Source organism: Lolium perenne, chromosome 1 (assembly GCF_019359855.2).
Source record: "Lolium perenne isolate Kyuss_39 chromosome 1, Kyuss_2.0, whole genome shotgun sequence".
Taxonomy (NCBI): Eukaryota; Viridiplantae; Streptophyta; class Magnoliopsida; order Poales; family Poaceae; genus Lolium; species Lolium perenne.
The window spans coordinates 229,907,416-229,921,932 of NC_067244.2; the positions used below are offsets into that span (position 1 = coordinate 229,907,416).

Here is a 14,517-nt window from a genome sequence, read left to right on the forward strand (position 1 = left end):
CTTTGGTGGCGGCGGGGCAAGTGATGAAGAGGTGCTGGCGATCCTCTGATGTGGTGGGACAGCGCGGGCAGGAGCTGTCTTCGATGATGGTCTTGCGTGCGAGGAGAGCTCTAGTGTTAAGTCTGTTCTTGGACAACAACCACCCGAAGATGCGGATCCTGTGTGACAGGCGGGACTGCCAAAGCGGCATGGCGGAGTCGTTGGCGAGGTGTGCATGAAGCTGGCGATAAGCCTCCCACGAGGAGAAGGGCGCGCCATCACACATGGAGCGCACGTCTTGGCCATCTGTGACCTGGAAGTCATGCAACAAGACATAGAGAGAGTAGAGCTCGACAGTCGCCGTTAAGGTTAGTCTAGGTCGCAGGCTTGCTTCGATCCCATCTTGCAGCACCTCTGCTACGCGAGCTTGTTGGTTTAGGTGGTGGGTGTATAATGCAGGGTAAATCTGAGCTAATGGTTGGTCTAATAACCATGTATCATGCCAGCAGAAAGTTGTTTTCCCATTGTGAACGGTGCATATAGTAATTTGTGAAAGCATTTGCATATGTTTATGGATTGTTTTGGAGAGGTAGGCTTCGTTTGGAGTGGTTAGATTGTGGGTAGGTGAGTGGTTGAGGAGCCAGTCTCGCCAAGTGTTGTGTTCTGCATGCAAATAGTTGTAGCAAAATTTCAGTAAGAGGCAAATGTTTTGTGCATGCAAGTTTTTAGCGTATTGTAGCACAATTGCCGGAAGACTGTGACCGATGGGGTGCGTGAGGTGGCCCTGGTGGATTGCGTCCCGGAAAATTTGCTGAAGAATGTCGGCGGCGATGATGAATAGGTATGGTGAGAGTGGGTCTCCCTGCCTTAGCCCGTTGCAATTTAACCAGGGCCAGGCACACCATTGAGGAGGATAGTTGTCTTCCCACTGTAGAATGTCCTGGATCCACGTGCAGAAACGCTCTGGAGAACCACGATGCCGAAGGATCCATAACAGAGAAGACCAGGAGATCGAGTTGAAGGCTTTACAAAAATCTAGTTTTATGATCATTGCTTGTGCTTTGCGTTTATGGCAGTTAAGTAGTTCAGCTGCGTATGCGAAATTTTCCGAGATGCAGCGTCCAGAGATGAGTCGAGATTGGTCCCCATAAACAAGCAAGGGGATGTACTTTTTCATTCTGTTGGTAAGTACCTTGGCAATGGCCTTAATGGGGCAATTTTGTAGGGATATTGGTCGGAAGGCGTAGGCGAGGGTGCTGCGTTTGATTTGGGTAATAGAATGATGTGGGCACGATTTATACTTCCAGTATCTGTGTTGTGGCTGTAGAAATCTGTGAATAGGCTGTAGATTTTTTGTTTGACAGTGGGCCAAAAGGACCGGTAAAAGCCCGGCCCAAAACCGCCTGGCCCAGGGCTTGCGTCATAGTTCATTTGGTGGAAGGCATCGAAAATTTCCTGTTGAGTGAATGGGTTTTTAAGGTGTCGAAGTTGCGGGATTCGGGTAGGGTAAACATGGTTTAGGTCAAAGTTCCATGTGGTTTCGACAGGATTGCCTAGCATTGTTTGAAGAAGTTGGACAAAATTTCCATTTTTTGGTTGTGGTTGGTGAAATCGGAGCCTCTGGTATGGCTGGGGGGCTACCCGTGACTTGGGGACTTCTCACTACCTTGACACCCCCATCTGGAAAGATATTGTAGCCGGTCTTGATAATTTTAGAGCCATATCTTCGGTCACCATCGGTAGTGGGGCCGCCACGGCTTTTTGGCTTGATCTTTAGCTTGGGACTGCACTCTTCACACTCGCTTCCCCAACCTTTTCTCCCACTCCACCCGTCCTAACCTCAATGTTGCTACTGCCCTCTCCACCCACGCCGATCTCTTCCTCGCCTCTCAGTTGCCGCTGCTTAAGAGCTTCGTGCTCTCACCCCATGACCTGAGTCCCGTGGACTTGCGCCCCGATGCCCCAGATCTACTGGTTAGTCATCTCACTAACAAAAAGTTTTCGAACAAAAGTTTTCAGCAGCCTGCAGATCGATGATGTGGCGAACAAGGTTTGAAGGAGTGCAACACCTTTGAAGTGCAAGATTTTATGCTGGCTGGCTAGGAAGAAGCGGCTACCCACCAATGAGCGGCGGTTTCGGCACCACCTGGGTTCTTCTGCTGCCTGCCTCACATGCCATCAAGACGAAGACACGGACCATCTTCTCCTTCTCTGCCCCAGGCACGAGAGGTCTGGAAGCTCTTTCACCACGACTTCAACGATCTAGCCATTGACACCTTCACCGACCTATGACTCTTGAGCTGCCGTACCTACGAGGAGGCCACCATCAACACGACCATCGCGTGGAACATCTGGAAGCGAAGGAATGCTCTTACCTTCAACAGCGTTGTCGAGAACCGCGTGACTGTTACTCGACGCTGCCTCGAGGACATTAGGCTTTGGGCTTATCGATGTACCACTCCCACCTCATCCCATATTCTTAATTCTTGGTGTAATGGCTACGATCTGCCTTGAGATCGGCCTCTTCTTCCTCCTTCTCTCTACCCCCACCCCTCTCCTTTGCATTTCAGTACCCCCATGTAAAACTTGGTGTCATTATATATGAGTTCAGACTGGCGTAAGCCCTCCGTAGTCCAGGTCAAAAAAAAAAAATCCAGAGATAAGAAGTTAGTAGTCATCACATTAAAGACTTACATCTGACCAAAGCAATTTCGATAGCAAACAATGAAAGAACAAATCTCTTGTTAGGTTATCTAAAACTGCACACAGTTTCTTTTGTGTTTTTATGCTTGGCGATATGCAATTCGGTTGACCGAGTGCTAGATTTTTCTGTGACTACCGAAGGAACATCATATATTTACGTCCCTAAAAACTCTATTTTTAGTGTTCATCCAGGAGAGTGCAGTCCCGTGATGCCATCATGGAATGCAACCACGATAGAAGAGAACAGTGCTGAAAACAAAGCAAACCACGGGGTAAATAGCGTCGCCTTTGGCCACTGTAAGTACATGTCGCCTTTCCCAATAAGACAGAGGAAACCAGAGTCACGAACAAATTGCACATGCCGCTTTGCTAGATGCGCGCGCACGGACGCATACGCCCCAGGGCCAACCAACGTATACACAAGATTACAAATAATTTCCCATCTCTCTCTTTCTCTCTGTTGTGGCTTGTGGGTTGTGGCTCGTGAGCTGTGTGTCATAGTGTCATTCCATGGAGCCTTCGATGCAGGGCGCCCGTGATCACCTTAAATTCCACCCCACCCTTATCCCCGCTCCGGAATTAAACCTGACACGCCCCCTTGTAGCCTAGTTCCTAGCAGCCACCGGCGAGGCGAGTGACCACCGCGCCAACTTGCAATTGGCGTCCAACGCAGTACCACCGCGCGCAATGCTGTCGTCGTCGTCGTCGTCCCGCGCGCGGTTGTTGGCGTGCGTCGCCGTGGCGGTGTTGCTGCTGGTGGCGTCGGGCAACGTGCACGCCGGCCGGCACGGTCACGGGCGCGCGGCGCACAGGCACACCAAGGGCCTGCGGCCGGGGAAGGCGCCGGCGGCTAAGGCGGCGAAGCCTTACCCGGCGAACGCGACGTCGATCGAGCGGGATTTCACGAGGTGGGTGCAGTTCATGGGCGGGCTGGAGCACAGCGTGTTCCAGCGCGCGCTGAACCGCGCGCCGCTCCCGACGACGCGCACGGTGGTGGTGGACCGGACCCCCGGCGCGGGCGACTTCACGAGCATCCAGGCCGCCGTGGACTCGCTCCCGGTCATCAACCTCGGCCGCGTCGTCATCAGGGTCAATGCCGGCACTTACACGTACGTACGTGTGACCATATCCTGTTCAGTTTAACAATGCCATTGCCTTGCCGGAGCGTGACAATGAGAACGATAACACGTGCAGTGAGAAGGTGAACATCTCGCCGCTGCGTGCGTTCGTGACGGTGGAGGGCGCGGGCGCGGACAAGACGGTGGTGCAGTGGGGCGACACGGCGGGCATGGTCGGGCCCTGGGCCCGCCCCTTGGGCACCTTCGCCTCCGCCACCTTCGCCGTCAACTCCCAGTACTTCGTCGCCAAGAACATCACCTTCAAGGTAACAATTGTTCGTGCGCTTCGCAACACGTTATTCTCCTCCTTGGCCGGCCCTGACATTGCTGGTCGATCGGGCTGCGCAGAACACTGCGCCGGTGCCGCGGCCGGGGGCGCTGGGGAAGCAGGGGGTGGCGCTGCGGATCTCGGCGGACAATGCGGCGTTCGTGGGGTGCAACTTCGTGGGCGGGCAGGACACGCTGTACGACCACCTGGGCCGCCACTACTACCGCGACTGCTACATCGAGGGCTCCGTCGACTTCATCTTCGGCAACGCCCTATCCCTCTACGAGGTGCGTCTCTTCCTGGCAAATTAACAGAGCACAAGTTTCACACAATGCTTATTATTAAGAGCATCCCACCGGTCCGGTCTATTTAGGACACGAAAAGTATCTGTTTTCATTCGTTTAGGTTGAGCCTCGAACAATAAAATAGTCGTCCGGCCAAGTTTATCTGTTTGAGTCAGGAGATGCCTTGAGTCAAGTGTAACCCAGCGACCTAACCATGTTGCCCTCACCTGACCTTGCTCCAACCAGAATCAAGTGTTTTTTGCACGTAAAAACAAGAATTGCATAATTCATGGGAAAAACATTGTAGAGTTTACAGAAGAATTGCAACATTCACCGGAAATGTAAATAACTAGTAGGACCCGAAGGCTCATCATCGAAGCGGTCATTGCATCGCCGGGTGCCCGTGCCGGCAGAAGCTCCTATGCATCATCGTCGGAGTCGAGGTTGACGATGATGTCCTCTGTGGCCTCCCTAACAAACACTACTTGGTGGGCATCGTCTATGACGTTCTTCACCGTGCGGCCTGGCATTGATCAGAACGGGATCCACTTGGCCTTGTTCTTCTCCGGGGGCTGGTGCTCACCAACGAAGTGGTTCAACGCGGCTTCCCGCTCCTCGAGAAAGTGGGATGGCCAGGGTAGGCGCTACCGGAGTCGTACTGCGGGTCAAGCCACATCACCTCCTTTCAGGGACGGAGCTGCCTCAATGGCACTGGTGTCAACTGACCACAATGATAAAGTGTAAAACCTTCACTAATTAGTACTAACTCATGTTGATTTATAGATTCTGACCCCAGTGCCATAGAGAGGATATAGATATGACACCATCGACATTTATTTCTAGCTTCCTCCCTGCCTCCTTTTGCCTCCTTCGAAAGACCTAGCGGCCGAATTCCTTACCCTTGGTTAGAGGCAGCACCGGAACCCGTCGAGGCTGATGCCGAAGCCCGAAGCTCTTCGGCACCGTCACGTTGGACGGGAGGATGCCATAGATGTGCTAAGAGCCTAAGACTCGATTATTAGCACCCGCTCTGCAATCGTAGTCAACAGAGTATCTTTGCTCGACCTGATGTGTGTCAGTGCGTGTCCGGGGTAGAATAGAATCAAAGAGAGCGAACATGTCAGTAGCAATTGGGCACAACTCTCTGACAGGGCGTCCAACGTAGTACTGTCCCACATAGTCACGTACGCTCGTCGTGCACGGGTCACTCATGGGGTGTTCAATCAGACACTGTTAAAGCCCATGGATACAGCACATTCCTGCAAGGGAACCCTAGCACAGTGGCCGTGAGCCCGTGATAGATCCTGTCCCAGCAGCAAGCCGTTTCGAGGCAGAATACCATCTCATCTGTGTGGCAGCCACCGCCAACGACACACCGGTGCTGGTCACGGTCGCTCCATCGTATCTAATCTTCAGTACGTGCATAATGCACCGTACATCAGCTTGCAGGTACAAGACAAGATTGAGGGGAATGTCGATTGACATTAAGTAATCGGAGATTTTGGCTCTTAATTACAGTGAGCCTGTGTCGATCCCGTTTGTCGTTGCCGGCTGGGTTGTAGCAGAATGGGGTTTTCTGCACCTAGCAGGTTCTCTGGTCCTTGTAGGACATGGCCCTAGGTGCCGGCTGCTCCGGCCCGTGACGGACGAGCTGGCGCCCTGCGTGAGTTTTTGGTGTCTCTATAGGCTGAACTAGCCAACTGCTCATTTCAGGTTAAAAACTACCAGTCATAAAAAAAGACACTGTTCAATCCGCGTTTGTTCACAAGGAAGATGTTGGGGGAGATTTATCTAGGTGGATTGGTACTCCTAAGCCAAGCATTAGCCATCTGCCGGCAAGCCTCTAGAGGGGTCTGATGCATTAAAGTGAGCGAATCATGCGCGCCCGATAATATTGCGAACACATTCGCATGTACCAATTTATGCATGTAACACCTGTTTGCAACAACAAAAAGATGAATTCCAAATCTGTATATCTTGCGATGTGTAAGAAACAAAAATATTGTAGCACTTTATATACAGCCATGTAGCAAAACTTGATAGCGAATGAAACAAATCCCAAATTGGTTGTAGCAAAACTTGAAAGAGTGTGTCACCGTTTGCTAGATTTTTAACACACTCAAGTAGCAAAAATCATACGTGCTTGTAGCAAATCGAAACACCACATACAAAAATGTAAATCTAGCTTGGTTACACCATTCAAGTAGCGAAAATCATATGTCCCTTTGTTACCCCCATTTAACACTAATTCTTAGAAAAGGTAAATCTAGCTCAAGAGTTGGATTAATTGGAAGATGATCTTTTCAATGGGGTAATTGCTATCATATATGACGGACTAGCTAGGGTTAGAAAACAGAATTTACCATAAACCCTACATACCCTCTGATTTATAGCACTCCAACTTGTCAGGTCATATTTGATGGTCATGGACACAGAAATTCGCTAGCCAATCGAAATCTTATCACTAGCTTACACTGCATTTTTGGTAGCACGCCAATCACCACTTAATTTCAGCAACCACAAGATGTGGGGCACTGCAGTACCAACCTGCACTTTAAGCTTGGCAACCTTCTGCATGCGTGTGTGATCCTTGAAGCTTACTATGGCATGTCATGGTGGTATTTTGGGTGCAGGGGTGCCACGTGCACGCGGTGGCGCCGCAGTACGGCGCGCTGACGGCGCAGAACCGGAAGAGCCTGCTCGACGACACGGGCTTCTCCTTCCTCAACTGCCGGGTGACGGGCTCCGGCGCGCTCTACCTCGGCCGCGCATGGGGCACCTTCTCCCGCGTCGTCTTCGCCTACACCTACATGGACAACATCATCATCCCCCGCGGCTGGTACAACTGGGGCGACCCAACGCGCGAGATGTACGTCCGTCCCTGGAAAGCTTTCTTCTCCGATACCGGTAGGCCGGGTTTCAGTCGACGAGTCCTGACGCTCTGGTGGTGTTTTGGTTGGGATTTATACAGGACGGTGTTCTACGGGCAGTACAAGTGCACGGGGCCGGGGGCCAACTACGCCGGCAGGGTGGACTGGTCCAGGGAGCTCACCGACGAGGAGGCCAAGCCATTCATATCGCTCAGCTTCATCGATGGGCTGGAGTGGCTCAGGTTGTAGCACCGGACGAACTTCGGAAAGTAGCAGAGGAATTAACTTGATTGATTCTGTTGCAATATAATTCTTTTTTATCCGGGTTTTTCTTCTTCCGTTTTAGAGTGAGTAACGAGTTGACGATTCTGATTTCTGACAAATACCTCAAGTAGTAACATGCTTTACGGCGTCACATGCATTTATCGGATGCCTTTGTAGTGGATGCTAACATACATGGTACATCTCTTCGTTTCTTGTCTGTGGGTAACATGCATCTCTTCTAGGGATAGCAATGGGCCACTCCGTTCCTCGCAAATTCGCTGGGGAATTCGATCGAAGAGAAATTTTGATTCACGCTGTCCAAAATTGGAGTCCTTATCTTGTATATATACACATAAGTTGGTATATTTTTATAGTATGTAATATGTTGTAATATTTTGTCTAGTGCATTATATTTCAATAATATTTAACCTATGATACTCCTTCCTTCCGAAAATATTTGCATATAAGTTTAGTCAAAAGTCGACATCTTTTAAGTTTGTCCAACTTTATAAAAAATATATGAACATATAGAATACTAAATCAATATCAACATATTCACCATAAAATACATATTCTTAGTATGTCTATTTAATATTGTGGATGTTGATATTTTCCGCAAATATTTGATCAAGGTTTGATTTTTTAAATAAACTTATAAAAGCCTTATATTTTTGGACAGTGGAAGTACAAATTTGTTATCATTTTACCACATATGTATTATAAAATTTTCTTAATTCCGTGTGTCAAAATTTGTTAGATCGTAAAATTATGAGAAAAACATAGAAAAACATTTGGATTTAGCTTCTTAATGGAACCCCAATAAGCCAAACTATTAAACGGCGATGAAAATGGGAAAAAAGTTTCATGAATTGTTCTTTTAGAGAGTACTGAACACGTACCTTAATGATATAGAAGGCAGAAATAATTTACAAAGCATGACCAGAAATGCGAACATTAGGGCCAAGTCTCTAGAGAAAAACCGAAAAGCTACTCTCTCACGGTGTGTTCTTGAGCTCCTACTCCTATTCCTAGCTCCGTCCTTAAAAAGCTAAACTCTTCCAAGATAAACCTCGTCATGTTGGACACCGAATGCTGGTGATGAGTGTTGCAGAAGCACAATGCATTCATATTCTTACAAATTGCATAGCCCACCGTGCAGACCATACAATCAAACCAATTTCCGTCGCCCTTTTTGAATCTTGCCCGCTCAGTTGTCCACCAGAACATGTATCACTATTGTTCTCACATTGATTGTGCATTTGCAAATGGTCAGTATGAGACCAGGGGCAAAGTCATCACCCGAGCAGTAGAAGAGGACACTCTTGCCATCCCCCACTTTAATTCTAACCAAACTGTCAAATATTTCTATGCCTACCATGTCCTTGAGCCCCGGTAGACCCTAAGAGGGTATGTTCTGATCTGTCTGTTGGAGCCACTGCCTTCTAACACTGAGTGTCATCCCTTGCAACCTCGGATTTTTTTTATCCCAAACCCACCACACTAATATTGTTTGAATAGTTGGCTCTAGGCAACCAGACATTGACCTCCAGTAAAACTCTGTCTCTCACCGCCTATAAGAAATCACGCAATCTCTTCTCCACTTCCTCAAGCAACCATATCAGAGCTTTGGTGATGAGTTGGTCTAGTGCGATTATATTTTTCATATACCACATTTTTTTTACTTTATCATAACTTATCTTTTCAACATTTTTTTCATATATCCTTTGATAACTAGCATAATTAACAATGTAAAGAAGACCATCATGAATCTTATGTAATTATTTTTCAAATAGTTACAATGTTTTCTTATAAATATTTTATAGTGATAGGATGAAACTGAATTCTGTTTAAACTCGCATTCTTTGGACGATCTCTTTTGTCGTGGAGTGATTACATATATTAAATTGATAATCATGTAAGTGCTAGGGCACATAATTTGAAAAGGATAACTCTGAAGGGAATGATGCTACTCATAGTTGGGTGGGGGGATACTTTGGTCTACATGTTGGAGGTAGCCCCGCATGATTGTAATAATTAAGTTTTTCTTAACTAATATACACCATTTCTGAAATAATGTATCAAATTGTTCAAGAAATTAGTTTATGCATGTCCCCTAGTTCTTTTGTAAGTACCATATTCTATGGTATCGTTAAATATATAGAAAGAGTGCTTTAGAGCATATAAATCTAGAAAATAACTTCGCCAATATTTGTAATATGCAATATGCTATCAAGTTAAGTGTGACAAAATGGATAGCTCTAGAGTTTATGAAGTGTGAGCCCTTGTCCTTGACTCATCTCTTCCAGACTTCCACTGTGCTTGCACGAATATTTAGAATTTTTTTTCGTAAACCCCTACTATTGTTCACTTCATGTTTACACTAATCACATCTAAAATGACTATGTAACTTACCTAAGTTGTGTAACCATTAGGGACACGTTACATCACGTCACGTTACGTTATGCTATGCTATGTTACGTTAACTACTAGGAAGCATAGGGGTGACACGCCGCGCCTGTGATGATGACCTTTTGTGTGTGAGCTGTTGGTGTTACCTAGCTGTCGAGTCTTGTGATGTAGGTCTCCGACTCTTCGACATATGTGTACTTGTTGTTCTGTGGTGATAATACATGATGCTAGAGGGGCAAAAAAATTATAATTGTGTATGTGGTGTATTATATAATATTTTCTATAGTGTTAGAGTTTATTGTGAAAAATGTCATGCGGTGGTATATCTCTCGTATGCATCGGCAGCGGCTTCTGAATATATGTTTGGTAATTTGCAGAGTGCCGGATTTGAAGAATAACTCTCGAGAAACATAGTGAAGCGATTTATTTTATTTTTACGATTGACGACGTGTATCGAAAAAGGAATGAAGCACAACTAGATGGCATGCTTTAATAATTTGAGTCTATAATATTGTTACTTGGAAGGCAACCAAGTGGCAATGTTATCAGGCAATTTTGGGTGATGGATCGATTTGCTGGTAACATTGGTGGGCTGGATTGATGGCCAATGCTAGCGGATTTGATCCACATGTGATTGATCAAATATATTTTTGCAGCACTCTCTACCATTTTGTTTTTTTCTTCTAAAACTACGAGTGGCTAGGACGGTGAGAAGAAAAGAGAGGATGGAGCGGGTGGTCACCACCGACCAAACTAATCAGAGATTCAAAGGAAGAAGCAGCGACTAACATGCTGTAGAGAGGAAGGGGTTGTTCACAAGTATTGACTTGTTGGCATCGTTCTTGGACCTTGTTTGCCCGTTTGCTCGGACCTACCCACCTACATCGATGCCCAAGACATGTTCGACCAATTGCGAGGACGATCTTGAGGTACCAAACCTAGGCCATTTGCCTTGCCTTGCCTTGTCGTTCGAGGCATGTGGACGTCCATTGATTCTTCATTGATGGTCGCAGATGGACCGTGGCAAGTCGGTCGAGTTCTTCTTCAACACCGTCATGGACAGCTCGTCCAACATCTCTTCGGAGTTCATAATTGCTGCGGCCTTCCTCATCCGGCCATGACCATACTGAGAGGCAGAAGCCGGTTCGCAGGGGCTCGAGGAGGCCTTGCAGGGCCAATGCGGCACACAATCGAGAGGTTGTCAACTACAGGCTCCAACGGGACTACTTCCCCCATGGAATCGGGTTTCACAACAAAACTGTTCCGGCGCAGCTTTCGGATGTCAAGAGACTTGTGCATGACTATTCTACAAGGAGTCGGGGACTACGAATCCTACTTCAGATTCAAAATAGCCCAGCCGGAGAAAAATGCGTCAGGCTGCTGGGCTACTAATTCAAGTGGACAAATCTGATCGGACAAATATTTTCATGTCCACAAACCGATACAAACTAAACAAAACGAGTATATTTTTTTTATCCAAAATGCTTCATAGCCTCTGAAGATACTATTAATCGATAATTAGAGTCCCGCTCTGCAATCCTAGTCAAGAGAGTATCTTTGCTCGACCTGATGTGTCAGTGCGTGTCCGGGCGAGAATAGAATCCTACAGCACGAAGAGGGCACAACTCTGACAGAGCATCCAGCTGGAGCTTGGCCTACCAGTAGTCTCCACATAACTCACGTACTACGTTCGTGTAAGTGTAAGAGAGGCCCGTCGTGCACGGGTCAATCATGAGGTTTCAGACACTGTTAAACCCGATCGACACAGCACATTCTTGCAAGGGATCGGACCCTAGCGCTGGCCATGACCGTGATCCCGTGACAGATCCTACCCCAGCAGCAACCTGTTCCGGGCCAAAATACTACTATGTGGCAGTCACCGCTTCCTCTCCGTGGAGCTTGCCGTGCACACCTACCCATACCGGTGCTGGTCACGGCGGCGCTCGATCGTATCCCGTCTCTGCCCGCCTGTGAGTGAGCGACGGGCCCTAGCTACACGTTCAGTGCATGCATGTTGCAGGGACAAGACAAGATGGAGAGGAATGTCGATTGCCATTAAGTAATCGGAGGTTTTGGCTCTTAATTGTAGCGAGCATGTGTCGATCACTTTGTCGTTGCCGCCGGGGCTGTTGTGGAATTGCGTTTTCTGCACCTAGCAGGCAGGTTCTCTGGTCCTTGTGGGAGAGACGGAGAGTGAGACATCACCCTAGGTGCCGGCTGCTCCGGCCCGTGACGGAGGACCTGGCACTGGCTATTGGCTATTGGTCCGTGTCGTCTTGGTCTATATCGCACGCACTGGGAGCTTCCCCTGGTGGGCCGGCCCAGGTAACCCTCTTCTCCAGATTTTGTTTTTCTTTTTTATTTAAAAATATTTCAAATTTTAAAAACTTTTGATTTGTAGCAAAAAGTTTGTTCAGCGGTGAAAACTGTTTAAACAAAAAATTGTTCGAACACTTTTTGTTCAAAATAATTTGTGCTCAAAAAATTTTGCTTAAAAAATTTCTCCCTATTTTTTTTGTTCAAAAGAATAATTTGTTCAAAAACAAAAAATGTTCAAAAAAAAATTATTCACAAAAAGTTGTTCAGAATTAAAAATGTTCATATTTCAAAAAATATTCATTTTTAAAAAATGTTTAAAAAACCATTCAAAAAGAAGAACATAAAAACAGAAAAACAAAAAGGAAAAAAACAGAAAAAAAACCACACAATCAACGGTCAAAAATTGCCTAAACCGAAGAAGCGGGGAAAAAAAGAAAAAATCCGCGCGTAAACGAAAAAGACCACGCCCAAGTAACCGACGAGGAGGCCAAGCCATTCATCTCCCTCAACTTCATCGATGGACTGGAGTGGCTCAGGTTGTAGCACCCGATGAACTTGGAAAGTGGCAGATGAATTAACTTGATTGATTCTGTTCCAATATATAGTATTTGCAATGTCGTGACTACCAGTAGGGACATTCTTTTTTCCATTCTTCTTCTTTGGTTTTGGAGTGTGTTACGAGTTTCACTGTTCTGATTTCTGACAATGACCTCAAATAGTAACATGTGTCAGTTTTTACAGTGTCGCATGCGATTTCTTATGTTTTTCTACTGGATAGTAATATGCACTTCTTCCTCCGTTTACATTCTTTTTAGATGAACCGTCCCACTTTTTATTGATTAATGATTTACAACTGATACAGGGATCGGTACAATTTCATGGGGGTTTAAAAGCTACCCATGGTGCTCGGTTCTAGAGAGAGGTAGCTGCACGTCCTAGGTTGTGAGCTTCAGTAATGTGTTGCCTGCCTTCGTGGACGAAACGAAGTGCATCAAAGCTGCATGATTACTCCTTGACAGCATTGGCGCCTCCAGAATGCTCAGCCAGGTCTTCAACTACAGCTAAAAGGCTTCTCTGCAGGCCAGAGTCTCAAGGATGGCAGCCAGAAATCCAGGAAAAATAACTGCAAACGAGACATTTGGCCCGAGGACTGGATTCCAAGCAGCCATGTATGTACCAAAAAGAAGCACCCTTTGTGGGCCGGGCTACAAAACATGCAAGCATGAAAATTTCTGCAGCCTGCCCAGCCCGTTAATTCAAACTTCAAATCCAGATTCACGTAACCAATGAAGGCTACCATGCTCGAGCCGAACGTGGTTTGTCTTTCCATTTCGTTATGCTATACGGAAATCATAAAGTTCCAAAGATACTCGTAGCAATTTAGTGGAAGGGGCACATGGTGCATCGTTAAGTCTAGGGGCGAAGCCAGGAAAATCCTTCATTTGTGTCATTCTTCAAAATCTACCGGTGTCATTCTTTATTTCTAAGATTTTTTTCTCTAATTTCTAAAGGGGATTTGGAAATCCATTGGTGTCATTTCACACCAATGGTTGTATGCTAGCTTCGCCCCTAGTACTTAAGTCAGTCCTTTGTGTATTTGCATATGTGAAGCTTTGTATTTGTCCCATCAGTACACCGGCACAATTCAAACGTACAACTCAAACTGTATAATGCTCCCCATAAATATAATACATAGTTGACATACATCAAGCACATCGTCTCGACATACATCAAGTACATCGGCTCACAACATCAGAACGATTGTTAAGTTATAAATTTTGTACACCCACGCATGGGTGTGGGTGTTTCCGTCACCGTTCATTATGCTTTAAGATTCGGATAAAAGAGGAGAGAGAAAGGAATCTTTCTATCTACCATGGTGGGCACGAATCTCGAGGAATAAATGTACGGTGATAGAAACACCCACACCCATGCGTGGGTGTACAAAAGTATTTCCCTAAATAGAAACCACATTAAGGTAACTCTAAACAAAATGTTTTCTTAATGATGTAACCCTAGACCAACAAAGGTGTCAGACTGAGGCACATGGCTGCGTATATGTTCTCAACGGTTATCTTTAAAAGTAATGCTACATATACAGGCACTTTTCTTACGGATGGGTCATTTGTTGGTTTCCGCATTCTTAGGAGCGACCGCACCAAACTAGCGCAAGTGAATGGAGCCAGGTTGCATCTCTAAGATTAATCCGTAGGATTAGTCCGTAGGTCAAGGATTATTGAATCTTCAATGTGGCCTCGATAAGATCATGGTACACCATGTTGGGCTTGGGGCTAGGCGACAAC

The 14,517-nt window shown here is 46.5% G+C and overlaps 1 protein-coding gene across 1 annotated transcript; it reads left to right on the forward strand.

The window, feature by feature from the left end:
* Positions 1–3,171: 3,171 nt before the first annotated feature.
* LOC127326682 (probable pectinesterase 53) lies at positions 3,172–7,662 on the forward strand. The gene is made up of 5 exons (XM_051353475.2): positions 3,172–3,791; positions 3,877–4,066; positions 4,149–4,355; positions 6,986–7,221; positions 7,324–7,662. Exons 1-5 carry the CDS (start codon positions 3,370–3,372, stop codon positions 7,469–7,471), a joined length of 1,203 nt encoding a protein of 400 aa, XP_051209435.1. The 5' UTR covers positions 3,172–3,369; the 3' UTR covers positions 7,472–7,662.
* The last annotated feature ends 6,855 nt before the right edge of the window (positions 7,663–14,517 follow it).

Bases quoted from the DNA above. Each gene is read 5' to 3' on its own strand.
- LOC127326682 (XM_051353475.2), top strand. From the start codon at position 3,370: ATGCTGTCGTCGTCGTCGTCGTCCCGCGCGCGGTTGTTGGCGTGCGTC. The intron at 4,356-6,985 runs GTGCGTCTCTTC...TTTTGGGTGCAG, and splicing joins ACGCCCTATCCCTCTACGAG to GGGTGCCACGTGCACGCGGT. The intron at 7,222-7,323 runs GTACGTCCGTCC...GGATTTATACAG, and splicing joins GGCGACCCAACGCGCGAGAT to GACGGTGTTCTACGGGCAGT.